A 26,230-nucleotide genomic window follows, 5' to 3' on the forward strand; every position below is an offset into this window, starting at 1 on the left:
CTGTTGTTTATGGTCCACCTCTCTCGTTTGCCACTCATATCTTATTTTCATCTCTCTCCTCTTGAGATTTTATTATGAATTTGTGATTTTGTTGTGAATTTTAAGTTGATGTTGTGAATTTATGAGTTTGTGATATGAACTTGGGGGTGGGTTAGCAACCAACCATCAAACCAATTAGTATCGACTGTAAGATTCCAGTCGGTTCTCTCTCTCCCTGTCGGCCAGTTTCAGTTGGCACCACACTCTTAAAAAACTATCGGTTTCGGTCCACATCGAAACAGCACCAATAGGTTCAGTTTTCAGCCCTAATTGAAATATACAATTCAATTAGAAATTGTTTGATTACATAGATGAGATAAAATGAAAAATTTATAAATAGTATTGAGATAATTTGTGAATAATAGTGAAATAGTTTGAGTTAAAATATTTTATGGAGTTTTGGAAAATAAGAGAAAAAAATTGAATAAAAATATTATAAAGTCAAAATATTAGAATATAATTTTTACAATGAGATTTAAAAAAAGTTAAATTATTTTTTATATTTTATTTGAAAGTTTTGGAAAGTCATAATAATTAATTGAAAAGGTTGAAAAATTGAAATTAAAAATATTTTTACTTAAATAATATTTTGATATTAAGATAAGATAAAATGATATGAGATAAATTGATACCATTTATAAAACCACAAATGGCCTAAGTTTTCAATTTTTTAATTTGTAACGTTTTAATAAAAGGCCAAAATCATATAATTTATACTTCAAAAAAATTAACCGATAATATAATTAAAATTCTATTAAAACTTTATAAAAAATAAGAATTTCTTCCCTCTTTGTGACCACAGAAGCCACAAAAGATGCCGTTGTAATTTTTGCCTAGTTTTTAACATAGTTTTGAGTCAAACTAATCGTATAATAGCGCAGCCAACCCAAAACGACTAAACGCACACTCGTTTTTTTTTTTTTTTTTTTTAACCCCCCACAAAAGAGAGAGCTACTTTTCCTGGAGAGCAAACTTGGAACTACGAAAAAGGTGTTTTGATCCTACGCAAACAATCGTCTACTCAAGTTTTTCCTTGGTCTCCTCAGAATCTTATTCCCTTCTTTTCTGGGTTTGAGAGACAGAAGAAATGGACAAATTTAAGAGCATGTTGAAGCCCAGACAGAACCCACAAGAGCAATTGAGAGATTGGCAGAGACGGCTCCGCCAAGAATGCCGCAATATCGAGCGCCAAATCAGGGGTATGTTCTCCTTTTATCTTATTTATTTATTTATTTATTATTTTATTTTTTCTATTTTACTGGGCATGATTTTTATTAGGTAATATATATTGTGATTTTTTGTCACGGGCTTTCAAGGAAATTATAGATCGATGGAGTAATCTGATTGTGTTTTTATTTATGAATTGTCTCTGAAAAATATTTTGTTTATTGGGTTCTGGATTTAAGGTTTGTAGTGATGGGGTTGTCTATTCTTTTCTTCTTCTGATGGATTTATCTTTAAAAAATCATGGTTTTGCTTATTAGATGTACAGAGGGAGGAAAAGAGCGTGCACAAAGCAATTAGAGAGGCTGCCAAGAGAAATGATATGGGATCAGCAAAGGTATTGCCAATCTTATTTTCACTTTTGTTAAGTTGGTTCAATAATTCGTGTATGGTTAAAAATTGAGTTTTTTATTAGTATTGTTTATATTTTTATTTCATACATAAGATCATTCATAGAAAGAGGGGACTTGAGAAATTATGGGTGTTAAAATGATCAAGGATTTTTCGGAAGAGAAATGTTTTTTAGCCACAAAAAGATCCCACAAAAGTAAACTCACAAACTGATGCGGCTTGACGTGGTACATTAAATTGTAAAGCTACTTTTATTGTAAAATAGATCTAACGTATCATATAAAGTCATGTCAGTTTGTGAGCTTACTTTTATGGGATCTCTTTGTGGCTATAACACTTCCCTTGTCATGATACTCATGGATTTCATGTGCGTGATGTGCTTTCAAACATTGGTCATTGGTGATTTTGTGGCTTTTTAGGTTGATCCTAAGTTCATAAAGTTCCTTGAGTCACATTATTTGAACTGTATTAAGTCATGAACAGGTTATGAAATTAAAAGAAAGGAGGCAGTTAATTAATCAGCCTGAGGGTTATCTTACTTATGTGTATTGTGTGGCTTAGGACACCTGCGCAGTTCAGAAAGTTACCATGTATTTTCATTTTTGGAATCATTTTGTTCCCATTTGAGTTTGGAAATGAGTAACCTCGTGCTATTATGGCCTGGGTATTTAAGTCTCAGTCGGGAAACTTGGCCTCATTCCAAGAGGAATCGCAAATAACATCTTCAATATAAAATAGTGATTTGCTTCCAAGAGTGATATGACCGACGAAGAGAGTATCATAGTCCTCCTGCATGCTTGTCTAAGGTAAACCATCATATGTGCGTCTGTATTTGAGCATAGGTTTAGCCATGTAGGATAATTGGATCTGCTTCTTACATTGAATGCCTCCAACTGTTGCCTTGTTGTAATTAAGCTACAATTGCTTCCATGTATTCGATGGTCAAATCCTTTTGTGAATTTAATTTCAGGCACTTGCGAAGGAAATTGTTTTGTCAAGAAAGACTGTGAATCGTCTTCACGAGAATAAAGCCCAACTGAACTCAATATCAATGCACCTTGGAGAAAGTGTCGGTATGGTGCTTCACATATCTAAACATTTATTTTAACTCTCAAGCAAAGACGTATGTTATATCTTGAGAAAAGTAAAATGACCCTATTTTCACTATCAACTTAATGATCCTTGTTTTTACTAGCAACTCAATGAAATTGTTTCCATATCGGTCCCCTTTTTTCGTAAAGAATGTGATTTAACATACAAATTAATGTGTTGTGCGTCAGTAATTGTAGGCCTCAATGTTAAGAATGGGCAGGATCCTTTATTTTTTGTATGCGTTGGTAATATAATTTTTTAATCCAAAAGAAATGGCAAACTATGTCCATTAAACATATTTTTGATAGTTTGTTTAAGCACAAGTACCAAACTTGAATATGAGTGTAGGAAAGTAAAACTTTTAATGGCATCAAATTTTGATAGTCAAGTGTGGTTTAGGATAAAGTTCACTTCTAGCATATTGCAAGCTGATAGCGCTAATTTAATTATTTGATGTGTATCGGTGAAGGAGATTTTCAAGAGCAAATTAAAAAGGAAGAAGAAATAAATAAATAAATACAGAGATAAATTTAGAAATATAATTGTTTTGTGGTTGACAGACCTACATATCAAATATGGCAGGAAAGTGTGCCGTCAAGTCCATCTAATAGCTGCAACAAATTGTGTTTGCTACTGCCTTATGTTTAAAGTTTAATAAGGCTTTTTTTAAGTTGATGTGACTTCAGAACCGACTATATGTGATGCCTAACTAGTGTGAAGCAAGATTTTCACCATAATGGTTTTTTTCTCAAGGCGTTCTATGAACTTAATTTATAAGGAAAATCTGTTATTCAACACCTCACCATCTTCTATCGAAATTTTATTTGGGTCTATAGGTGTAATGCTAGCAGTGAAAGACTTGTACTGTAGGTCTGATTATTTCTACTGGATGAAAATTTTTATGTTCTGAAACTTGCAGCAATTGCCCGTACTGTGGGTCATTTGTCCAAGAGTGCTGAGGTCATGAAGCTTGTCAATAACCTCATGAAAGCACCAGAAATGGCAACCACAATGCAAGAATTCAGCAAAGAAATGACCAAGGTGATTTTTTCACTTCACCTATGAACAAGTACTCTTCATTTTCTTTACCAATTGGAAAATGACTCAAGTTTTTGTATTTTGTTAAATTCTTTTTGTGTGAAAACTTTGGCATGCCACCATTTTCGTTCCGTATGTGAGTGGTTTGGATATGTCATGTGAGCATCCCCATCCGATTTCTCATCCCCATCCCTATAATTTAACTCAAAATCACCTTTTCTCAAATTTTTTCCTAAATTTTATTCATCTTTCAAAAACTTCCTACATCTCATTCCCCATCCCTATCTATATTCTATTAAATAATATTTTCTATTCTTTTTTTATTACTTTTTTCTTTCACTTCTATTTACAAATTTAACTACTCAATATTTTTTCTTATTTTTTGAATTATTACTGTAGTGAATATTTTAAAAAAAATTTAAATTATTTTTTGTGGGTATGATAATATTTTTATAATTAATTTTTTTATATTTTCGTAATTAATTAAATTATTTTTAAAATTATTATTTAAAACTATAATGAATATGAGTATGAGAGAAAGTGTAGATGATTGGAAAATTATTTATTTTATATATTAGAATAAAATATTGATAAAAATAATTTAGGGAATGAATAGTGAGTTCCCAAATATGGAGACTTACTGTTCATTCCCTAAACATTTTCCCCAAAATAGGGATCCGGATGTGGGGGGCATTTTGATGAAAACTCCATAATAAATCCCAAATTATGGGGAATCCGGTGCTTTGGGGCACCGGATGTAAATGCTCTTAACAACTTAGCATATCCTTTTGCATCTCATCTGTTTACTGTTTAGTCCTCAATGGGATTCAACAAATGTTGATTGGAGTTACCATTCTTGTGGATATCATTTCGTATCATGTGATTGAAGTCTTCTATGTTCTGTCCATTACAGATGCTGGCTGAGAAACTGGAAGTCCTTTTTGTCAATAGTGTGGCAGTTATTTATACCACAAAAATTGATTATTTTCAAATTTCCTTGTAAAAAATTGATTGAGTGAACCATTGCCTGTTTTTTCTAAAATATTACAGAGAAGGGAAGTCATGCCACCCTTTAATTTGGTTCCCATTGTTAAGAGCCATGCCCGATATTCTGTGGCAGAAAGAGACCCATTTTGCTTACTGAGGTTTAGGAATATTCATTTTAGACGTTAATTTAGGTGGTGTTCTAAGCAATAGCTTATGTTATAGGTTATTTGGCTTCTTGGGCTCTCTAGTTGTAACACTTTTATTTTTAATTCAGGCAGGGGTTATTGAAGAATTCGTTACGGATGCCGTTGACACGGCATTGGATTCGGAAGATATAGAGGAAGAAACTGAAGAAGAAGTTGATAAAGTTCTGACTGAAATAGCTGGTGAGACAGCTGCACAGCTTCCCGAAGCTGTAAGGAAGGAAAGGGTAAAGTTACCGGCCGAGAGAGCTAGCACTTCTCAAGAAGTATGTAGAACTTCACTCCCTTTGTACCCTTACATCATGCGTTTCTTCAAGAAATGAAGGGACTGATTCTTTCTTCTGAATTTTTACAGGAAGAAGCTATAGCAGAAGGTGCAGACGATGAGGAAGAGCTGGAAGAGTTAAGGGCTCGACTTGCGAAAGTGAGATCATAGTTTTTCACTATGTTAACATTCCTTATTGCCTCAGAGTCAGTGATATTAAAAAAGAAGAAGAGTTATGTGTAAGTAAATGAGTGTTGGAGCCAATTGTCCTATTTGAGATTGTAGGGCTTAAAACCCAGCTTACCTAATTATGACTCAAACGATAGCTTCTTAGCAAACATCATTATGTATGATCTCTCGTGTAATTTGTCGCATCCTTAAATAAATATTATTAACTTTCATTTTTTTTCTAATCAAAACGAGTTTCTGAAATAACATTTCTCTTCTACATGTATCTAAGGAAAACTTTTGCCTGATGGAGAAATAAGCCAATGTTTCATGTCTCGTAGTCAATAGAAAACTGATGATGAGAAAGTAGATAATATATAGAATTTTTCTTAAAACATTTCTTCCCCCACTCCCATGGGTTGGTTTGCACCTGTTAACAAATTGAACAAAGAGTAACGCTACTCTTTTCTTATCTTTTAAGAAAGAAAAACTTTGGTTGTAAATAATTATGTATATCAATAATCATATTCATTTAACGTGATTGATCAGAAAATTAGATTTTAATGAAAATGATATTAATTTGAATTTTGAATATGAAGATAGCAGTTTAAAAAGTCAAACTTTAATGAATATGATATCAATTTAAATTTTAAATATGAAAATAATAGTATTGGTATGCAAATCAATCGGTACACGAATTCAGTAATTCGCTTATACATAATAAAACTTTTTAAGAAATAAATTTTGTTATATATAAGCAAGTCGTGTATTAATCTGCATATTAATATTAATTTATTTATTTTTAAAATTTAAATTAATATTATTTTCAATAAAATTTATTTTTAACCAATCAGATTAAATTAGTATATATATTAATATATAATTATAATTGTAAGTATATTTTTACTTGAGAAATTATTACCCCCACTAACTTTTTAACGAAGGATAAGGCTTCACACTTTATGTTGAGCATCAGCACAGAGATTACCAACCATAAAGAGAAAACGCAGCTTTAGATGGATGGCGATAATGTGTTTGGGAGTGTGTGATTAGTGACCCCAACGCACGTTCAACTTTTAACACCGCTGCTACTGGCAATCGAAGATTCGAAAGCAAACACTACACGTAATGATCTCTCTTTCTCTCCCTCCTTTTCCTTTTGAATAATGATAGCTTAACAATTGGTTTACAACCAGTTAATAACTTAAGTATTAAAAAATATAAAAAAAAATAATAATAAAATAATTATTTATTTTTTTTATAATTTTATAAAATGAAATACTACTTAACTCTTTCAATGTTATTTTTAAAATTATTGTTAGAGTATTTTATTTATTTTCTTACTTAATAGTTAAATAAATAACTATTAGTAAAGTTATATTTATTTTTTAAAATTTTTTTAATGATTAAAGATGTTAAAAAAATATTTAAAATAAAATAGTAAAGAGAAACGATTTCATCAATTTTATTACTTGTCAACTGATAAAATTGTAAAATAATTTTATTGCCTTATTGTAAACCGGTTGTCAATAAGTAGGAAGGGTATCATTGTCCTTTCATTTTACTTTTCATTTTCTCTTTTCTTCTTGCGCAAGCACCTTCCGATTGACACCAAAGCCCATTTCTCAACCGCCTCCGTCAACCTCCGTTTTGTATTACTTCTAGTTATTCTCAATAGGAAAAAGTTTTTTGTCATTTTCACATTTTATACATTATATTTATTTTAATTTTTTTTATATTAAATATATAATGTATAGATGATAAATAAAATAATTTAATTAATTTAATAAAAATAAAATAAAATAAAAAATAAAATAAGATAATATTTTAATATATAAAATATATAATATAGGATGACGTGTATCAGTCCTCGTATATGACAGCTCCGTTTTGTATTACTTCCAGTTATTCTCTATAAATGCCGGCTCATCTCTCCCCTCCACCTAACGGCCGCTCTAATCCCGTAGACCGTTAGATGTCCCCACCTGTACCCCCTCCCTTCTCTCGTGTATATATATAATGCATTCCTCTTACAACCAGTTTCTCGATCTGAGAAAAAATGGAGCACCCCTTCTCTGTGTTTGTTCTATTCGCTTTCTTTTCTCTCATCTCTCTCTCTTCCGCAGAATCCACGGACAATATCGGCCTCGCGCGATCGAATCTCCCCTCCGTTCAGGCCGAGAAGCTTATCAGAGAACTGAATTTGTTTCCCACACATGACCTCAACGTCATCGACGGTCGAGATTATGCTCCCCAACCCAAGAAGCTTGTCGAGAAGCCGCTTAGGTTTCCGAACCTCCTGGGCTCGGGAGTCCCCGTGGAGGATTTGGGCCACCACGCTGGGTACTACAACATCGAGCATTCACACGCTGCTAGGTCAACTCTCTCAAATCCTCTAGTATTCCTTCTTTTCTTTCTCCCAATTTTTGGTGTAATCTAGGAATTTCAATCTTCCCCAATTGGTACCTTCATGCGGTTGATCTAAATCCAAGCCCTAGATCTTATTTTGATTATCATTTTTTTTTTGCATATGGTTCTCTAATTGAAACTGTATAAGTTTGTCCCCCTTTATCTCATCGTATTGAAAACACTTGCAGTAATTAATTGTTTTTTTTTTTTAATTTGTGGTCTTTCCTAAAATGTGACCGACTCATACGGTTATTCGGGGTTTTTTCGTTCCAAAAAATGAGTTTCTTGTTCCGTGCAAGTGGACCCGATTTGCAAATTCCAAATCATCGTACCTAATTGTAGGTTGGTTTTATTTTTAATTCTGGAATGCTGTGTTTATCTGGCGTTTGCATGCTTCCTACTGCAGGCAGCAACTAGCTTTACGTTTTAGCGGATAGGTGTAAACGTGCTGCTCCTTTTTTATTGAGATTTCCTACATATAACCATATAAGTCCACACATCACATTTTTTTTTCCAATTTTTTTTTGGATTTATTTTTCTTAAATTAATTGAATTATTTTACTCGTTATCCATATACTAAATATTTAGTAAAAGAAAAAAAATTTAAAAATATGTAGTATGTGAGTTTATATTTAGAATTTTTCTTTTTTATTAAAACAAAATTAGCGGCAAGTCCCAGGTGTATGATTTGAAAAAGTATCAATCATCCCACATCACACACTTTACATATTTTAATATTATTCTTTTTAATTATTTTATTTTATTCTTTATTTTTATACATTTGGGGGTTTTGAAATCCAGACTTCCATTTTGGAGACCAATCAGGCTAGAGGCTATTTGCTTATTCTTGTTAAACTAATTGAGTTGTTCTATTTATCATCTATATATTACATAGATATAGTGTATATTGTGTAGAAATAATAAATATAATTATTTTTTTGAAAAATGATACTATAACTAGATAGTGAAGTTATAGCGAAGTCGCTGGTCTTGGTTGATAATCAACCATCACTAGCTTTGTAGTTTGTTTGTAAGTAGCATGTTGGTACTGACGTTTTGTTCGTGTGCATGTCAGTTTCTTGCTCCCTCGTTACTCTTCTTAGTACCCCCTTTGTTGTTTTGCAGGATGTTCTACTTTTTCTTTGAATCACGCAACAGCAAGAAAGACCCCGTTGTTATCTGGTTGACCGGAGGGCCTGGGTGTAGCAGTGAATTGGCCATGTTCTATGAAAATGGCCCTTTCACCATTGCAGACAATTTGACCCTTGTGTGGAACGAGTACGGTTGGGACCAAGTATGTTTGATCTTTCAATTCCCCTATATGGTTGGATTGTATTATTTCAAGCTATATGGTTGGATTGTATTAGTTCAAGCTAGTATCATATGCTTAGTATGGCATAGTTGGGTGTTTCTTTTTTTCTTTTTTGATGTTTACAAGTGAAGTAACATATTTTTTATTTGTGATTTTGTAGGCATCAAACCTTCTCTATGTTGACCAACCTACTGGGACCGGCTTTAGTTATACTTCTGATAGCCGTGACATTCGGCACAATGAAGAAGGTGTTAGTAATGACCTTTATGACTTTTTACAGGTGATAGTTATATTTCTATTCCAAATTTTATTAAAACAGATTTTCAATTCAGCAAAATTTTCCTCAGTTGAATGATTTGTTGATTATAATATTGTGTGGTCAGAATTTGTAAAATAAAGAGCATACCAATTTTTTGGGAAAGAAAAAAATTTTATGTTTGTATTGATACGAGGGAGGAGGAGAGCTGTGTTACTAAATGATTAAGATTTTTAACTTCATCAAATATTATTTTGACCGGTTGGGCTTTTCAATGGTATAAGGCCTTCTTCGCAGAGCATCCTGAGTTTGCAGAGAACGACTTTTACATAACTGGAGAATCATATGCTGGGCATTATATCCCTGCTTTTGCTGCTCGTGTCCACCGAGGAAACAAAGCTAATGAAGGAATCCATGTAAACCTTAAGGTACATCGCCGGTATAACATAATGTAAAGTTATATTTGGCCACTCTACCTTTTTCTGAGCTGAGATTAAATGTTCAACAGGGATTTGCCATTGGCAATGGACTTACTGATCCTGCAATCCAATATAAAGCATATACTGATTATGCGCTGGACATGGGCATAATTTCAAAATCTGCATACAATCGAATTAAAATGGTGGTTCCAGTCTGTGAAACGGCAATCAAGCTTTGTGGTAAGTTTGTGGGTGAGATTGGCTGCTTGTCCCCTTCTAAAGGTTCCCCCCCCCCCCCCCCCCCCCCCCCCAAAAAAAAAAAAAAAAAAAAAACCAAAAAACAATTCTGTTTTTTTTTTTTTTGTGCTGTGAATGAACCTATAGCTTACAGTTGTTTCCCATGGGATATTTTTTTTGTAAGTATTTCCCATGGGATATCCATGGTGAAAATTGATACCATGTTGATCTTTAATCCAATCCTTTTGCATTTGGGCCAATATTGTTGATTATTGAAGGGCGGATTCTCTTGTTAATTTTTTTTTTTTTTTTTTTTGGTACTTTTTCTCCAGGCACTGATGGGACAATCTCTTGTGTTGCTTCATATTTTGTTTGCAATACCATATTCAGCAGCATCATGGCCCTTGCTGGTGATACCAATGTAAGAAATAGCATGTTCTTTTTTCTGCTCTTCATTTAGTGTTTAAGTGGGACACTGGTGCTGAATTTTATCATTTCTTAATAGAACATGTTTTCTGCACAAAAAGCATGTGAAATTTCCTTAAAGGGAATGAGCTTTTTCAAACAGCAGAATTCATAGAAACAGTGAAAAATATATCTTTGAACAGTGACTGAAAATATGGACAACCTGTGAAATATGCATCTTTCCTTGAATTTCACAACTATCACCGAAACATTGGTAGATCTTAAATTTGACGGCATCGATATTTCTATATTGCAGTATTATGACATTAGAAAGAAGTGTGAGGGGAGCCTCTGTTATGACTTTTCAAACATGGAGAAATTCCTAAACGAGAAATCTGTTAGGAATGCCCTGGGAGTTGGGGACATGGACTTTGTGTCATGTAGCCCCACAGTGTATCAGGCCATGCTGGTGGATTGGATGAGGAATCTGGAAGTTGGCATTCCTACACTTCTGGAGGATGGAGTCAACTTGCTAGTGTATGCTGGAGAATATGATCTCATATGCAACTGGCTTGGTAAGCTTCTTGGCCTAATAGACAATCGGCATCTTCTTAGTTAGAAATCTGATATGTTAAGGAAGAGTTGTGTGTAACAATCGTAACATATATGATCCCAATCTGGGTTATAATTTCCTTTGACTAGGTAATTCAAGATGGGTTCATGCTATGGAATGGTCTGGTCAGCAACAGTTTGTAGCATCACCCGAAGTTCCTTTTGAAGTTGATGGTTCAGAAGCTGGAGTACTGAAAAGCCATGGGGCTCTCAGTTTCCTCAAGGTCTCACTCTGTCTCTTATTCACATCTACATCCACTCCCACCCACAAATACATCTGCATTTCTAAGTTTCTACGCCCATTGCCTAATGGCCGGTTGCCAGTACTGACATGGTTGCATGACATATATAACAAACAGGTCCATGATGCGGGTCACATGGTTCCCATGGACCAGCCCAAGGCTTCATTAGAGATGCTGAAGAGGTGGACTCAGGGAAAACTTTCTGAAGTGCCATCTGATTCTGGAAAATCAATTGCTGAGATGTGATTGCCTCCTTTTCTGCCCATCTTTTTTATCGTAGGTTGCAGAATTTGGCATCAGAATCTGAGCAAACACAACCACTCTTATGGTTTCCTTGGTTCCTCACTAAGATTGTGAATGTATATGCAGACCAGCACTTGAGTTTAAAAGAAACTCCATATAATGTGGTAACATGACTGTTTTTGGATATATATCAACAGTAAGAATATGCAGATGTTTGTACAGTTGATATGCTGCTCCTGTAGGTTGTCTCTTCTGCAGTTTGTCTATTGTTTTTGCGTTGTGATTCCACCTATTACATAATGGGGTAAGCTCAAGGGGACTGGATACTGGATATAAATAGGATTGTCAAATTACCAAGTCCAGTGCTTTTGTTAATCGCTTTTCTTCATTCATGGTCAATTGTGGATTGCCCTAAACGGTCTTTTGTCTGTCTGTTTTGTCCTAAAATAGGCATTTTAGAAAATGGGTTTGTGTTGAGCATGATGTCAAAGATATTCGGGGTGTTAATTTGTGCATTTTTGGGTTGGAGATTTACTGGGTTGCAGCTGCTCGTCTTTTTACACGGGACTAGAACCGGCTATATGTGCAGCTGTTGTTCCCCACGGTGCCGATAAACCACTGGAGGAGTTGATAGAAGAGATTATGGGTAACCATGAAATGCTGGTAATGAGAACGTAGGCATATGAAAATTAGATGCTTGCACGAGTACTGCTTCTCTTCATGAGATCACTACTTGTTTACTATTGCATCATTATTCCGTTCAAACCTCCGTTACCATCCAATAAGAAAGGCAAAAGAAAAAAAGATGATTACTTAATAAATAAACAAAGCAAGAAAGAAAGAATTTTGGTCGGAAAAAAAATAGAACCTACCAGTACTACCAACTTAATTAAAAGCAAATGCTTTGGATATAATACCTTAGCTACTCAATAGAACCCAGAAATTTCATTTTTTTTATAGCAAGTACCCAGTAGAACCCAGAAAATTCACATCACATTCATACATGCATCCATGATCCAATAGCAGGAGCTCAGACCCAGTGTTTCAATCATCCTCATGATCGCTCTCGTCGCTAAAATAGCTGGCTTTCTTGGCCTTCTTCTTCTTCTTCTTATCCCTAGCCAACCCCTCGCTCTCTTCCCCCGTCAATAACCTCTGGCCGGCACCATCGTCCACTACCGACGCCCAATTATCATCGTCAAATCGCTCCTCATCGTCCCCACCATTGTCAAAACCCGTTTCCTCTTCCTCCTCCTCCCTCTGTGCCCCGCCGCCACGAGGTCTTTTGGGAATGGGGCGCTCCCTGGGGCCCAGCTGGTTCTTAGGGCACTCGTAGGAGAGGTGGCCCAGATCGCCGCACTCGTAGCAGCGGGACTTATCCTTGTATACCCGCTTCCTGATGAATTCCGGGGCTCGGCCGTTATCGGCGGCGATGGAAGCCGAGATGGTCCTCCCATTGAGGACCTTCCCTTGCATCTGACGCTCCGCGGAGACCGCGTCTCCCGAGGAGACGAATTGGATAAAGGCGACGCCGCGGCTGAGGCGGGTTGCGCGGTCCTTGAGAACGGTCACACGCGCGACTTTGCCAAAGTTGGAGAAGAGCTGGTGGAGGTCGGAGTTGGTGAGGGAGTAGTCGAGGTTCGATACGTAGAGAGTCGACTTGGAGGGGGCGAGGCCACCGGAGCCACCGCCTTTGGGTTTGTTATTGTGAGGTTTCGAGGGGGCAGTGGCTTTCGGATTTGTATAAGAAGAAGAGGAAGAAGGGTAGCGGTAGTAAAAGGTGTCGTCCTCGTCGTCGCTGCTGTTTCGCTTCCGCACCATAGCCTTTTTCTCTGTTGCTCTCTCTCCCTCAACTACAATTTTTACTTTGGCAATTGGCGCTTACTGCGAGAAAACTTATATATATATATATATATATATCCCAGGTGGTCACAATATTAGATCAGTTTTAAAAGTATTTTATTGGTAAAATTCGAAGGGAAAAATTTTAAATTTTATTTTTTAATTAAATTAGATCACAAGTAGTATGATGTAGAAATTTTAAAAGAATAATACTCTTTGATTGATTGAGTAATATTCTTTATGGATTGAGTAATGCTCTTATAATCTTTGAAATTGTTGATTTGGAATAAAATACTTTATTTGCAGAAAATAAATTAAAGTAGTGTAATTATTTATCTTTCATTTTATTACGATTCGGTCACACTTTTATTTACATGGAAAATCACTGGAGTCGCTTAATTATTTATTCCCAATAAAGATTTTGATTTGTCATTTGTGATATATTAACAACGATGAATTTTAGAGAGTTTTGAGTCCCATGTTAAAACCGGTTTTGTAGGTACACGTTGTAAAGGGACAATAAGTCATTCTTCTTCATCCATGGTGGTGATTCGGGCCTTGGTTAATATCCTTTGGAGTTCTTAATTGTGGTTTAGAGTATCCGTACAGTATCCATAGGTACGTCTATTTTAATAAATATATAATAAATGCAGCAAATATAAATAGATAAATAGGCACAAATTTACTTGATTCGATATAAAACTTAGGTCCATAGTCATTTAGGATGCAAATCTATTATAATATGAATATTTTACCGTCTATCGTATCTCACTGTACCAATGGAATCGGTGATACCTACTGCTAGAGAAAATAATCCCCCTAAAGCATGTATGGAGGTTGAAGAAACTCTGTCCTTATTTGATCACATATCCTCTTATCTCTCTTTTTCTCTCTTTAACGTCACTTCCTCCTAACACTTTTATTTTATATTTGAATAAATCTATTTGCAGTCCCCATTCGGGAATTGCATTACAAACCTAAATGAAACGTAGTGTTTCATTACTAAATAAAATATTGCGTTTCATTACATGAAAGCAAATGAGGATAAGAGTCAGGACGCCGATGAAACAGGTTGTTTGGCCCTTAGAGAAACTTTCATTCCTCATATAAAATCGCCCTCCCCTCGCCCTATCTCCCCATCGTTAAATGCACATGATTGAGCTATAATGACTTTTTCCCCACCTCTCAACTGAGTAGTACTGGATTTGCACAAAGAACCTTCTTGCATTTTCACTGTCAATTTCAATTTTTGCAGCTTGGAGCATTGCAATAAGTGTGATTGTATACCATTACCATGCAATAAGAACACGAATCTCTGTCCTCCCTCAAGACAGATCTCTATGGAAGTTACTCTTGGATGATATCCTTAGGAATTCAATCACCAACTTCGAGAATCCAGATGAATTATTCTTGAGTAACTGAGCTGGGGGGTCGTTCTCTACAACCTTGCCTGTGTTAAGCAAACCAGTAGCAATAATAAGCTAAAATCAATTCAATAATGTACGAAATCTTATATAAGTGATACTAATCTATATGATTCTTAGCAATTTTATAAATATGACGAAGCTCATAATTTTATATATATTCTTAGCATCCCCTTGTTTCTTGAATTAAATTATCTATTGTAGTATCAATAAAAGCAATAGCTTCATCCAACACTAGAATTATTCTCTTCTTGAGGAGAGCTTTGGCTAGGCAAACAACTCTGTCCAACACCTTAATTTCCTCCATCTTCTGCAACTGCTTTATCCCAAATTCCAGAATGAAAAGCCCAAACATTAAAGGATAAGTGGCCTTGTGGAAGCGAGGGAAGAGAATAAAAATTCAGGATAAAATATTTGAGAGAACAACATTTGAAAATATTTTTAAGGGGTGGAGAAGATTGTGTTGAGGGTGGTCATTGATGGTGGAGAAGAGAGTAGTTCGAGTCAGGGGCATGCACAGCGAGGGAAAAACAATGTTCTACTATTTGAAATGTTTTGGATTTACGTTGGTGAAGAAATAGGGGTAATGTAGTCAACTCATGCTTTAAAAGGAGATAAACTGGTCATTTCATACACTAGGACTGCAATACAGTCCTCTAAGAAGGACTGCATATAGAACTGCTCTTTATCTTTTCGGCTGTTGTCTACTCATCTTGATTCTACCACATGTTTCCTTGTGCCTCCCGTGGTTTACGGGGCCTGAAATGCCATATTGGAGTAGGAGCACTTATTATAATATGGAAAAATATAGTTGTAAGGACAATTGTGTACTAATTTGTACATTAATGTGATGTGATTGGTCAAAAAGTAGATTTTATTAAAAATAGTGTTAATTAAATTTTAAATATCAATAAATCAGTATTGGTGCACAGATTAGTATGCGACTATACTTATATGTAGCAAAACTCTTATAATATTTATATATATCTATAAAACTTGCAAAATCTATTAATCTTAATTAAAATATGGACAATAAAACTAGGACAGAAATCCATTAACATCCTACGGGTGGCTCTTAAAGTGAAAGTATAGAGAGGAAATAGAAATCTCCTCAATGTTTGAAGGCCGGCAAATATAATTTTTTTTAGACAGATTTTGAAAGAAAATGCTTTGTCTTTACAGACTCGTTATAAAAACGAGTTGGAGCATTGGCAATTGCCAAATCTAAATTTTGGATGGAATTTCAAGTTTTGGCTATAGTTAAAACTTTTGGTTAGGTTAATTTACATTTAACTTTTAAAATTAAAATAATAATATAATATTATATATTTTAATAATGTTTTCAATTTTTTTAATATTTTATAGATAAACTTTATATATTAATTAATAATTTAATTTTTACTTAAAATTGACGTGATTGTTTGTTCCAAAATTAAATAATAATTCAGGTCAGTTGTTGCAGAAGTAGCCAGATACTCCTGCCATTAATAAAATCACGAAACTAGTAATATTTGAATATAAATCTGCATATTCAGACAGCACCATACACATTAATTCTCAATGAGCTACACCGCCCAAATCAATTCCCAACACATCGTCAATGAGCTATGAAATAAAGAGAGAAGGTTGGTTGAAAAGATTAAAATAATTGTTTAGCGAGTAAATAGTAGCTCTCCAAATATAACTAGCTCCCTTAATTTATTGTATATGATATGTTGAGCTCTAGTGATTTGGCTAGTTCAATATAGATAATTTTTCTCATACCTAGCCAAAATATGAAGATGCATTAGTCCAATGCTAATCTCTTAGATGTTGATGGGCACTACCATTTCTCAGAGAAAAATTTGGGTGCAGGAGTTTGCAAAATATTCAAAATACAAGTAAAGTCGTATATTAATCTGCGTATTAATACTGATTTTTTTATATTTAAAATTTAAATTAATACTATTTTTAATAAAATTTATTTTTTGACCGATCATATTATATTGGTATATATATTAATGTATAATTATACTTGCAATTAGATTTTTTTATTCGAAAATATCGACTCAAAAGTTAAAATAATTAATCACAAATCATTTGTAAAAATACTGTATAAAATGTGTAGAAGTGCGAAAACCTAACTTAAATTACATAGAATAATACTCGTATATTCTAATTTAAAAATAAATAAATATAAAGTTTACGGAGAAAAAAATTTAATTTTTAACAATAAATTCCGTTCCATTTTAAAAAAATGCGTAAAACTTAATTATAAAACTATTCGTAGGATTACAACTATTCGTAAATAGATTAAATAAGTTCCTGTGCGGTGTTGGTTGAGCTGATGTAACTTGTACAACAGACAGGGAAACAGAAGATACAGATGAGAAAGAACGAAGAAGCTTCCTCGAGTTGCAATCCTGAATCCGTCTGCTTGGTCTTCAGGAAAGCTTAAAAAGGGAGCGCCATACATGAAAAAGAAAAAGAGAAAAACAAAAGAACTAGATGATGCTTCCGCAGAAACAACTGGCCTTTTAGGGTTTTCTGTGAGTCATTATTGCCCTCTCTTTCGCATTATAAATTTTGTTGGATTCGCTCTCTAATTTCTCTGCTTTTACACTCCAATATTCTATTGGATAAAAAACAGAATTTTGAGAACTGACTTGTCAGTATTGTGTATATAATTTACAGGTAGGTATTGATTTAAATGCATCATCTTCATGCTCAGGCCCTTTTTTTCCCTGCGGGAGTAGTCTAGAACTAAAGTTTTTTGTTATATTGAAGTTACATCATAAAGATAAGATATTTTCCTTGAATTATTGCAAAATACCAGTTGAGATGAGTCGAGTCTTTGTGGGAAACAGAAATTGAGGTGTTTGATGTGGGAACTTAAGAAGATCGGTGTAGTATATGATCGTATGGGGTCGATATATTCATACTATTAATATATGAAAATTTCTAGCCGTGAATTTGTTTTGATAGTTTTCTTGAGCGCATACAAACTACTAATTCAAACGAAACAAACAGTTGCAAAAAGGTGAGATTTTGGGTAAATGAGATTAGTATGATATACTAGTATTTTATTATCCTTTCAGGGAAAGTGAAAAATCACGGAGGACAGATAAATATAAACTATAGGATCTAAACCGAGAGGTTAATTGTTCTGTTGAAAGAAAAAAGGAAAAGGGATTTTCATAGTTCACACACACACATTATATAACTAAAACAAAAGAAAATCAAGATATCACTAGATTTGAATTTCCAGCCTCAAATTTCTCGATGGTGCCAAACCTGACTATAAAGGGTTAAAACGTATTATTTTCTGAGAACAACTTGCTTAATGTCCCTACAATGCTTGATACCCCTACAAATAAGACATTTGACCACCAAGTTTGAATGTAAGAAGTGATCTTTATAAATTCTCATAGGTGCTAGATTTTTTATCTGAAAGTGAGAGAATAATTTTCTACCGGATTTGTATACAATGATCGCATACTGCATAGTTAAAAAGCTCCAGGCATGAAGTAATGCTACTCTAGACAGGTGTGTGGTGAGTCCCATCCAAAATGGAGTCTGTCATATTGTAACGCTACTTCCATTTTTTTCCTGGATACATGATAAAACCTCTATATGATACAAGCTGATACATTCACATTCATAGATTTCTCCATAGTAAAGTTCAATGTTAAAGTGAAACCATTTATCATTTCCATATGAATTTAATTTTTGGATCAAGTCGTCGAATCCTTCATTTGGCAAAACATGTGAGGCACCTGGATGGGGGCCACTATTGGATATGATTACAAGTTTCTTTCATTTTAATTCTACAGGGGCCAATAGCTAATTATTTCAATCATTAGTAAAGATGGATAAAGATACTTAAATAATATATATGCCCCTATTACTTCCATTTTTTTTTTTTTTTGGCGAAGATGACGGCACCCTGCAATTTATTAATGAACCCTTGCTTATGGCGGAGGAATGCCGTGATTACAACTAAGGACTCCCTATCACTTTCATGTCACTCTCCCGTTTGTCCCTCTTTGAAATACACTTGCTTTGTGTAACTTTTTTTTTTTTTTTTGGGCAAAACCAGTGATGAACTGCCATTATCTTGGAAAAGATGCATGGGTTGTCTACTGTTGATGGCTTTGTGGAGATAACTGAATGCTTGGCAGAGATGATTAAATACATTACAAATGAACCATCGGTAGGGCTTTTCTACGTTCAGCAGCATACTCAAAATGCAGTGCCCAACGTCATTACACTCAAGAATAATGTTGTGGAGAAGTCTCGAGAAATGACTTTGCACACCGAAGATTCAGAGGATTCTATCACCACAGTGAGGTCGATGAAAGAATGCGGATTCCCCATTGCCGATGAGATGATTAGAGACATAAAAAAATCTCTAGTGATCATATCAACAAAACAACCTAGAAGAGGGTTAATCCATAATCCGGTTTCAGGTTTTCAGATGGGAAGAACTATCTCCTGGGGACCAACCACTTGGGGTAGTAGTGCAGTTTATTCCCAAGAAGATAATGAAAGAAAGGGTAGTTATTTTTCATCCGTATTTAAGTCGGCAAAACAAAAGGCTAGCAATTTCAAGTGGCCACAGCTTGATCCCAAAGAATCGATAGAGACTAAGGGTGAGAAGCTGCTGCCATATCCTACTTCAACACTGTCAGTAGCATCAGCTAGTACTAGCTCGTCTTTCCCTGATGTGGAGGTAGATGAGCTACCCTTGTCAAGTCGGATTGAAGATGAGCCACTACAAGAAGAAGAAGAAGAGAGTGATGTCAGCTTAATAAATCATAATTTATTGTCCAGTGCAGAAAATTTTGACGACTTCAAAGCCGATAAAGAAGCCAAATTGAAGGAGTGGTTGCAAGGGGCTGATAATCTGGACAATCATAGAGACGCAAACAATGCAAAAGTGCTTTAGTTAGGCCACACTTGGCTACAGAACAGCTTTACTTCTGTATACTGCTGTTTGTTACTCTATAAATGTCTCTGGATGAAGATTACATACAAAAGGTTTATGGTGCTATGAGAAACTCATTTTGGGTGATATTTAGGGTGAAAATAAAAATCCCTTCTCATAAGCTTGTTATAGAACAAGAACGTGGTGGAATGGTGATTTTACCAGTGTACCTTTGGAAGACAATGTGGATTTTCAGTACTACGAATCTGCAATCTCTGCTTGGAAAATAAACGGGGATCTGCCATCCCCAACTGCGGAATTATGCCTTTTAGCAGCTTATCACATATGTGAAGCAAGGGCCAAGAAGGAGGCTTCGGAAGGTAAACAACAATTTCTGCAAAAGTGCTGCAATGGATTTGATGCTGCTGCCCTTAACCATAAGATTCCATTACTCAAATTTGTTTTTGGAACAATGTTGAATGATGAGATAATCGGTGGCACATACTCTGCACCACCAATTAGATATAGAGTGCATTTTCTTGTTCAGAGATCGAGTTTGTCAAGAAAGATGGCGACTATATATGACATATTGGAGTTGTCTCGCGACAGTTTGATGCTTAGCTTTGACGTGCATTTGGCTCGTTTGGTGTCCTAACATTTTTAAAGTTGTAAGCAGCGATTGCTGTCTTTGGTGGCTTCTTCTCATTCCTTCTACCCTCTCCTCCAAATTCTCCTTGGAATCTTTATCATAGCAATAGTCTTAACCTGATTGGCTCGAGAGAAAATGCACGGTACAGAAGCTACATTTCTCACATAATTTTTAAATTCTTCATGCCAATAATGGTAGATAGCAGGAGCCCTTGAATTGTTGATGAGAAGAAGCACCACACCTTTATCCTGGCCCTTAAATCGAACAGGCCAATAAAATATAGTCGTCGGACATTATAATCCATGGTAAATTGGTAAAAATAACGTCACGTGTTTAATTCTTCTAGACAACTTTTCTTCTTTTATTGTTTTTCTGAAATTATGGAAGGAAGGTTTGATTGACAACTCACATTAAACCTGACAATAGCTTGAAACAAGACTTAAAGTGAGAGCATTAAATATATAAATAATAATTATAAGGCACGAGACCGAAATTCAATAAATTTTGTACAAACATAATGCTTCTCGACAAGAAGGCAGCTGTCCCCATTGTAGAGCCAATCATGGCTCCTCTCTCATTCCACCTGTAAATAATAACTCTGGGTCTTATGGTAAAGGCTCATCCATGGCATCGTTTATCCGCTGCACAATCATCTTGGCAACAAACTTCTTGGCCGGTTGGTATTACTGGAGCAGCAAATCATTGCTTTCATTGGCTTCACCATTGGCCTAGCCAAACACTCTGATCTGATCGCAAGCTCCCATCACTTCACATGCATCTTGAGAAGGTGGCTTGAGATCCTGTCCAACATATACTCTTGCTCAATTTTCGCTTTCATTTTGCATTTGTCACTTCTCGGCAGGGAAGCCAACCAACAGCAGTGCGGTCCTCCTCAATTGGAGTGCCATATTCATCCAGCATATACTCTTGCTCAATTTTCACTTTCATTTTGCATTTGTCAGTTCTCGGCAGGGAAGCCAACCAACAGCAGTGCGGTCCTCCTCAATTGGCAGCGACATATTCATCCAGCTCACAATAACACTGGCTATCCAGCTTAAGATTATGAGTAAACTATTGCGAGGCTGGCAAAATACTTGATCACGGATCCACAGGGGAAGAGGAGCAAAACCTTTGATAAATTTTTGGCTAAGCATTCAAGGAGAAAAAACTCGATAAGAAAAGAACAGAAAGCTTACTTATCAAAAAGAAGAAGAACAGAACAGAAAGCACAGATCTAATATAACCAACCAAGTCAAGAACAGTTTCTCACATCTCACCTCTCAAGGAACTCTGCTCACTGCTTCAACATGTCACTTGTCACCTTGATTTTGCCCTCACAACAAATTAAAATTGATGTAAGATTATCTACCCAAAAAAAAAAATGCAACTAAACAGTCACATTTGATTCCGTCAATAACAGACGTCCTTCTGTTATGTCTTCTCTGAAATTGAAGGAGAAAGAAAAGCCAACAAAAAAAAAAAAACATAGTAAAACTCTGATAACATTGTTTTCTGCGGTTTATGGCTGCAACCAGTATTTCAAAAATGGAAGGACGTGAAGCCACTGCAGCAGTGAAAAATATAAGCTTGTACCCGCACTACATTCTGAAAAACTAATCACCAGAAAAGAGATCAGGGAGAAAGACTAAATGCTTTAGGAAGGGGAAGGAAAGAAGGGAGACTCAGATCAACCAGGGTCCCCTCTAAAACAATATGAAAATAAAGTCACTGCCACGATGACATAAGCATGTAACCATATTATATTAGGAAATGGTAGAACGGACATACAAAAGGAGAGAGAAAAATGTTAAAGACTTTTTTTCTTTTCTAAAGAAACGCACCTATACTGGGGGTGGACATGGAATGAACCGGAGAGGAGGGAATGCAGAGAACGGGTCTTCGGCTTGATCTAGTGGATTATTCATCTTTGGCCTTCTTTTGGAGGGAGGTCTGATGGCGATGGATAAGAAGGGTATTGACTGTCTGGTTTCGTAGAAGATTTGGACGGCGATGGCTTAACCGCTTAAGTACTTGGCTACGTCGGAGTTAATTCGGAATCAGTGCCGTAGTAATTCTGCTGGACAGCTCTGACAGCGTTTATTGGTATGCGCGAAGAGACGCCCGACCATTTTGGGCTAACAGAGGTAGCATTCAATGGGCAATCTTTTGCAGAGGCCAACGGTTCGATTCGATTTTGTACATTTTTAAAGCCGAATTCATATATACGGATTTTAAAATTTTAAGAATTGAAGAATCAATATTGTATCTATTTTTAATTTTACCGATTTTGTTTCGGTTGGATTCAATTCGGTTCGATTTTTCTGATATAATATGTAATATACTATATAGATTATAGCATATAATAATATATTGTAATATATTATAATTATATTATAAATTATAGTAATAATATATTATAATACATAATATAGTGATATATTATAGAATTGGAGGAAACTCACTATTTTGGTCTAATTTACTCCTTTTTCTTGGTCACCCTAATCTTTTGGTTTGGATAATCTTTACTAACCTAACAGTGCTACTATACCTCCTCTATATGTCCTAGTATAAATTATACTATTTTATAATATTTTTAAAAAATATCAATATATTAATAATTAATTTTTAAAAAAAAATTTAAATATAGAGAAGATAATTAAAGGCATACTAGCATTATTATTATTATTATTATTATTATTATTTGATTACAAGAGGTTGGGTTTCGAAACTTGGTTGTCCGGTTCGATGACCATATTTTATACTATGACTATATAGTCCAAGTATATATAATTTGATGTATAATAATACGCGTATCGAGTGGTAATTTTATTTTATCGATTTTTTTATTCAAAATTTAAATTCTAAGATTTTCATCATATGAAATTATAAATATATATTAGATTTGTCGTTATAAAATCATATTTTAAATTTAAAATATTTCTATAAATAATATTTTTTATATAGTATTTTACAAAAATGTCTATAATTTAAAATAGAATTGTAAAAAATATTGTATTTATATCATTTTCTCTAATAAATAGAATTTTCTTATTTGTTGTTATTCTAAACAAATTTTATCTTAATTTTTTGTCTCCATTAATAATGTCATGTCAACTTAACGAGTACTGACGGAGATGGATTGTGTGAGTTTATTTTTCTAATCACGCCTATTTATAACTAGAAGTATTAATACGGAGTTATATATATCACACATTAAAAGTGGATATCTGTCACTAAGGAAATTTAAAAGAGAGAGGAAGCTTGGTAAGGAGTATGCCATCAACTTGGTTGTTTGTAAATGCCCACTACACCAGTGTGCCAATCAGTTTTGAAATTGATGGATTTTCTTGCTTTTTTAGACTATACAAAAGCTGAAAATATTTGTCATTTCATCAATGATAGGGTTGATGATCCAATTTTCATATATATTTTGGATTTTGAACTGATGTGGTAACAACCTCAGATGATTGTGTGAGTTGGTGTTGATATAAACACTCTACACTGGTATAGATGAGGATAATTGTCATGTGCACACTGTGTTTGTGTGTGTGGAAGGGAGCTGGGTGTTATCGTGCTTGTAATGCAAATGTTGGGTGTTGGCCAAACTGTGGACTTGCTTGCAGATAAATCTTTGAACAATTGTCCATTGTGAAAAAGGAAAATGTTAGTTGTCCCGACATATTTTTTAATTAGTAATTAATGTTGCCCAGATGACCAACACAAGAGGGGGGGTGAATTGAGTTGTATTAAAAAAAATAACAATTATAAATCAAATATATAATATAAAATATAAACAAAATATGAAATAACAATAAATATAAGGAATAAGGGTAAGAGAGAAGCAAACTCAGTATGTTAACGAGGTTCGGCCTCACTGCCTACGTCCTCGCCTCAAGCTACCCCTTGAGGATTCCCAAATTCACTATTCAACCTCCTTCAGGTGGAGATAGAAACCTATTACACCTTTGAACAACACCGCTACAAAGGATCCGTGTAGAACACCCTCTACACTTGCAATCACCTTACACGTGGTGATTCAACTATTCCCTGTGTAGAATACTTTCTACACACACAAGGGTTATACACACCCTTTTTCTGATACAAAAGCTGATAGTGGGTAGGTTATCAGAAAACACTCCTCAACGAGTGAAATAAGAACAATACAGCGCAAGCTATATCTCTCAAAATGAACAAGGATTAAGGCTCAATGTTTAGAGAAGAGAGAATGAAAGCTTTGAATGAATGTTGTATGCTCTTGGTGTTGTAAATGTGAAGCTCTCAAATGATCTATTTATAAGCATATGAGACTTCATATTCAAATTTAAAAAGATTCACATGTCAAAGACAACATCATTCACTTTTTCAAAAAATTCAAATAAAAGGTTCTTCTTTTTCAATTGTCAAAGACAACATCATTCAATTTTTCAAAGAATTCAAATAAAAGGTTCTTCTTTCTCAATTGTCAAAGACAACATCATTCACTTTTTCAAAAAAATCAAACCTAATATTTTACTTTTGCCATATGACAAAATGAGCACACTTTCATTTTCAAAAAATTCAAACCTAATCTTTTACTTTTTGTATAAGTCTAAAAAAGCATCAATCACTTTTGAAAATATTCAAATAAAACATGCACATGTGAAAGATGACAATCAATCATCTTTAATATTTTCAAAGTTCAACCCTTTAATCAAGGCATGCACATGCAAAAGATGACAATCAATCATCTTTCAAAATTTTCAAATTTAATTTTCAAAAATATTCATGCACATGTGGAAAATGTATTTTAATGCTTTATGATAAAATATTAATTTTGAGCATTAATCCTAATTTCGAATTTTGAAGAGATTTACAACATTACTCTATAATTTTAATGTGAACTTGTTCCCTTCTTGCTCATGCTTGTTTCCTTGATGTGCTTGACTCCATTATGTAGACAACTTGAGCTTGAGACTTCTTTATTCTTTGAATTCATTTGTTATCATCAAAATCCATGTGTAGATTTATAATCACATGAAACTTGAAATCTTGAGTTCAACAATCTCCCCCTTTTTGATGATGACAAATATTTGATAGAACTTGAAACCTATATTAATACTTAAGCTCCCCCTGAAAATATGAGTTAGTTTTTCAAGCAAAAGTATAAATATAATTCCAAGCATATATAACAAGTTTAGCAATTTAAACAATGTTAATGTTCTAGTCTAACACTTCTCCCCCTTTTGGCATCATTAAAAAGGATCCGCAACAAGAAAATGGACTGAAGAAAACGATGCGTTTAATAGTCACTGTAGATAGTTGAAAAATGGAGCCGTCCGTGACCCGACAAGTGCTGCAAAGCCTCGAGGCCTAACTCTATGAATTTAATACGGCTGAAGATTTAAACAATCGCCTGATGTTGTTGACAAACGGGATTGAAGGCTCCGAGTTTCTATAAAAAAATGATCATTTTCATCTATCGGATGCCAAAAAAATAATCACTTCTTGACCTGAGTTCTGTTTTTCCACAACGATAGAATGGCTGAGCAATTCTCTTCCACTAATGTTCCAGACTTGAATCAGGAACCCTTGACGCATCAATCATCAATCTTCTCTCCTGAGGCCGTCAATACCATGATAGGAGCAGTGAACCGTTTTTCTAGTAAGGCTGATTCTGAGATTATTGCAGAATCAAGAATGCTCAGTAATCAATATGCCGCCTCTGTTACGATCATGTCTCGAAGGTTAATGGCGAGGGTGAGTGAGATTGATCATCTTAACATGCAAATATCTGAGTTACGACAGAAGCTTGCTAATAAGGATAGTGAGAATAAAAGGCTAAAGCAAGAAAACCAAGAGTTGAAAAAATTTGCAGATTGGTATGCTCATGATCTGCAACCACGAATAGAAGAGCTGGAACGAGAAAGG

The 26,230-nt window shown here is 34.6% G+C and overlaps 4 protein-coding genes and 1 long non-coding RNA gene across 7 annotated transcripts; 3 read left to right on the top strand and 2 right to left on the bottom strand.

Annotated features, from left to right (window-relative positions):
- The first annotated feature begins 944 nt into the window (after positions 1–944).
- Positions 945–5,612, top strand: LOC122288639 (vacuolar protein sorting-associated protein 24 homolog 1-like). Its single transcript, XM_043095581.1, has 6 exons — positions 945–1,238; positions 1,524–1,600; positions 2,585–2,687; positions 3,626–3,747; positions 5,006–5,200; positions 5,290–5,612. Exons 1-6 carry the CDS (start codon positions 1,127–1,129, stop codon positions 5,368–5,370), a joined length of 690 nt encoding a protein of 229 aa, XP_042951515.1. The 5' UTR covers positions 945–1,126; the 3' UTR covers positions 5,371–5,612.
- Positions 5,613–7,392: 1,780 nt separating this feature from the next.
- On the top strand, positions 7,393–11,728 carry LOC122288607 (serine carboxypeptidase-like). Its single transcript, XM_043095579.1, has 9 exons — positions 7,393–7,743; positions 8,902–9,070; positions 9,249–9,368; positions 9,629–9,772; positions 9,853–10,003; positions 10,333–10,421; positions 10,722–10,980; positions 11,108–11,241; positions 11,377–11,728. The coding sequence occupies exons 1-9, from the start codon at positions 7,427–7,429 to the stop codon at positions 11,503–11,505; spliced, it is 1,512 nt and encodes a 503-aa protein (XP_042951513.1). The 5' UTR covers positions 7,393–7,426; the 3' UTR covers positions 11,506–11,728.
- Positions 11,729–12,346: 618 nt separating this feature from the next.
- On the bottom strand, positions 12,347–13,377 carry LOC122288623 (U11/U12 small nuclear ribonucleoprotein 31 kDa protein). The gene has a single exon (XM_043095580.1). It carries the CDS (start codon positions 13,321–13,323, stop codon positions 12,547–12,549), a length of 777 nt encoding a protein of 258 aa, XP_042951514.1. The 5' UTR covers positions 13,324–13,377; the 3' UTR covers positions 12,347–12,546.
- Positions 13,378–17,061: 3,684 nt separating this feature from the next.
- Positions 17,062–20,379, top strand: LOC122288655. Of its 3 annotated transcripts, none has more exons than XM_043095584.1 (3): positions 17,062–17,296; positions 18,223–18,300; positions 18,847–20,379. In XM_043095584.1, exon 3 carries the CDS (start codon positions 18,874–18,876, stop codon positions 19,693–19,695), a length of 822 nt encoding a protein of 273 aa, XP_042951518.1. In that variant the 5' UTR covers positions 17,062–17,296; positions 18,223–18,300; positions 18,847–18,873; the 3' UTR covers positions 19,696–20,379. The 3 variants fall into 3 exon arrangements, with proteins under 3 accessions (XP_042951518.1, XP_042951517.1, XP_042951516.1); XM_043095583.1 differs by having other exon boundaries at positions 18,223–18,293; XM_043095582.1 differs by lacking the exon at positions 18,223–18,300 and having other exon boundaries at positions 17,063–17,296.
- A 374-nt stretch (positions 20,380–20,753) lies between these two features.
- On the bottom strand, positions 20,754–22,555 carry LOC122288691. The gene is made up of 3 exons (XR_006235948.1): positions 22,165–22,555; positions 21,601–21,656; positions 20,754–21,469 (listed from the first exon to the last, which is right to left on the bottom strand). It is a non-coding gene; the product is annotated as an uncharacterized LOC122288691 (long non-coding RNA).
- Between the last annotated feature and the right edge of the window lie 3,675 nt (positions 22,556–26,230).

The sequence above is a fragment of the Carya illinoinensis genome, chromosome 1, assembly GCF_018687715.1.
Source record: "Carya illinoinensis cultivar Pawnee chromosome 1, C.illinoinensisPawnee_v1, whole genome shotgun sequence".
In the NCBI taxonomy this organism is placed as follows: domain Eukaryota; kingdom Viridiplantae; phylum Streptophyta; class Magnoliopsida; order Fagales; family Juglandaceae; genus Carya; species Carya illinoinensis.

Bases quoted from the DNA above. Each gene is read 5' to 3' on its own strand.
- LOC122288639 (XM_043095581.1), top strand. From the start codon at position 1,127: ATGGACAAATTTAAGAGCATGTTGAAGCCCAGACAGAACCCACAAGAG. The intron at 1,239-1,523 runs GTATGTTCTCCT...TTTGCTTATTAG, and splicing joins TATCGAGCGCCAAATCAGGG to ATGTACAGAGGGAGGAAAAG. The intron at 5,201-5,289 runs GTATGTAGAACT...GAATTTTTACAG, and splicing joins GAGCTAGCACTTCTCAAGAA to GAAGAAGCTATAGCAGAAGG.
- LOC122288607 (XM_043095579.1), top strand. From the start codon at position 7,427: ATGGAGCACCCCTTCTCTGTGTTTGTTCTATTCGCTTTCTTTTCTCTC. The intron at 10,422-10,721 runs GTAAGAAATAGC...TCTATATTGCAG, and splicing joins CCCTTGCTGGTGATACCAAT to TATTATGACATTAGAAAGAA. The intron at 10,981-11,107 runs GTAAGCTTCTTG...TCCTTTGACTAG, and splicing joins TCTCATATGCAACTGGCTTG to GTAATTCAAGATGGGTTCAT.
- LOC122288623 (XM_043095580.1), bottom strand. From the start codon at position 13,323: ATGGTGCGGAAGCGAAACAGCAGCGACGACGAGGACGACACCTTTTAC.
- LOC122288655 (XM_043095584.1), top strand. From the start codon at position 18,874: ATGCATGGGTTGTCTACTGTTGATGGCTTTGTGGAGATAACTGAATGC.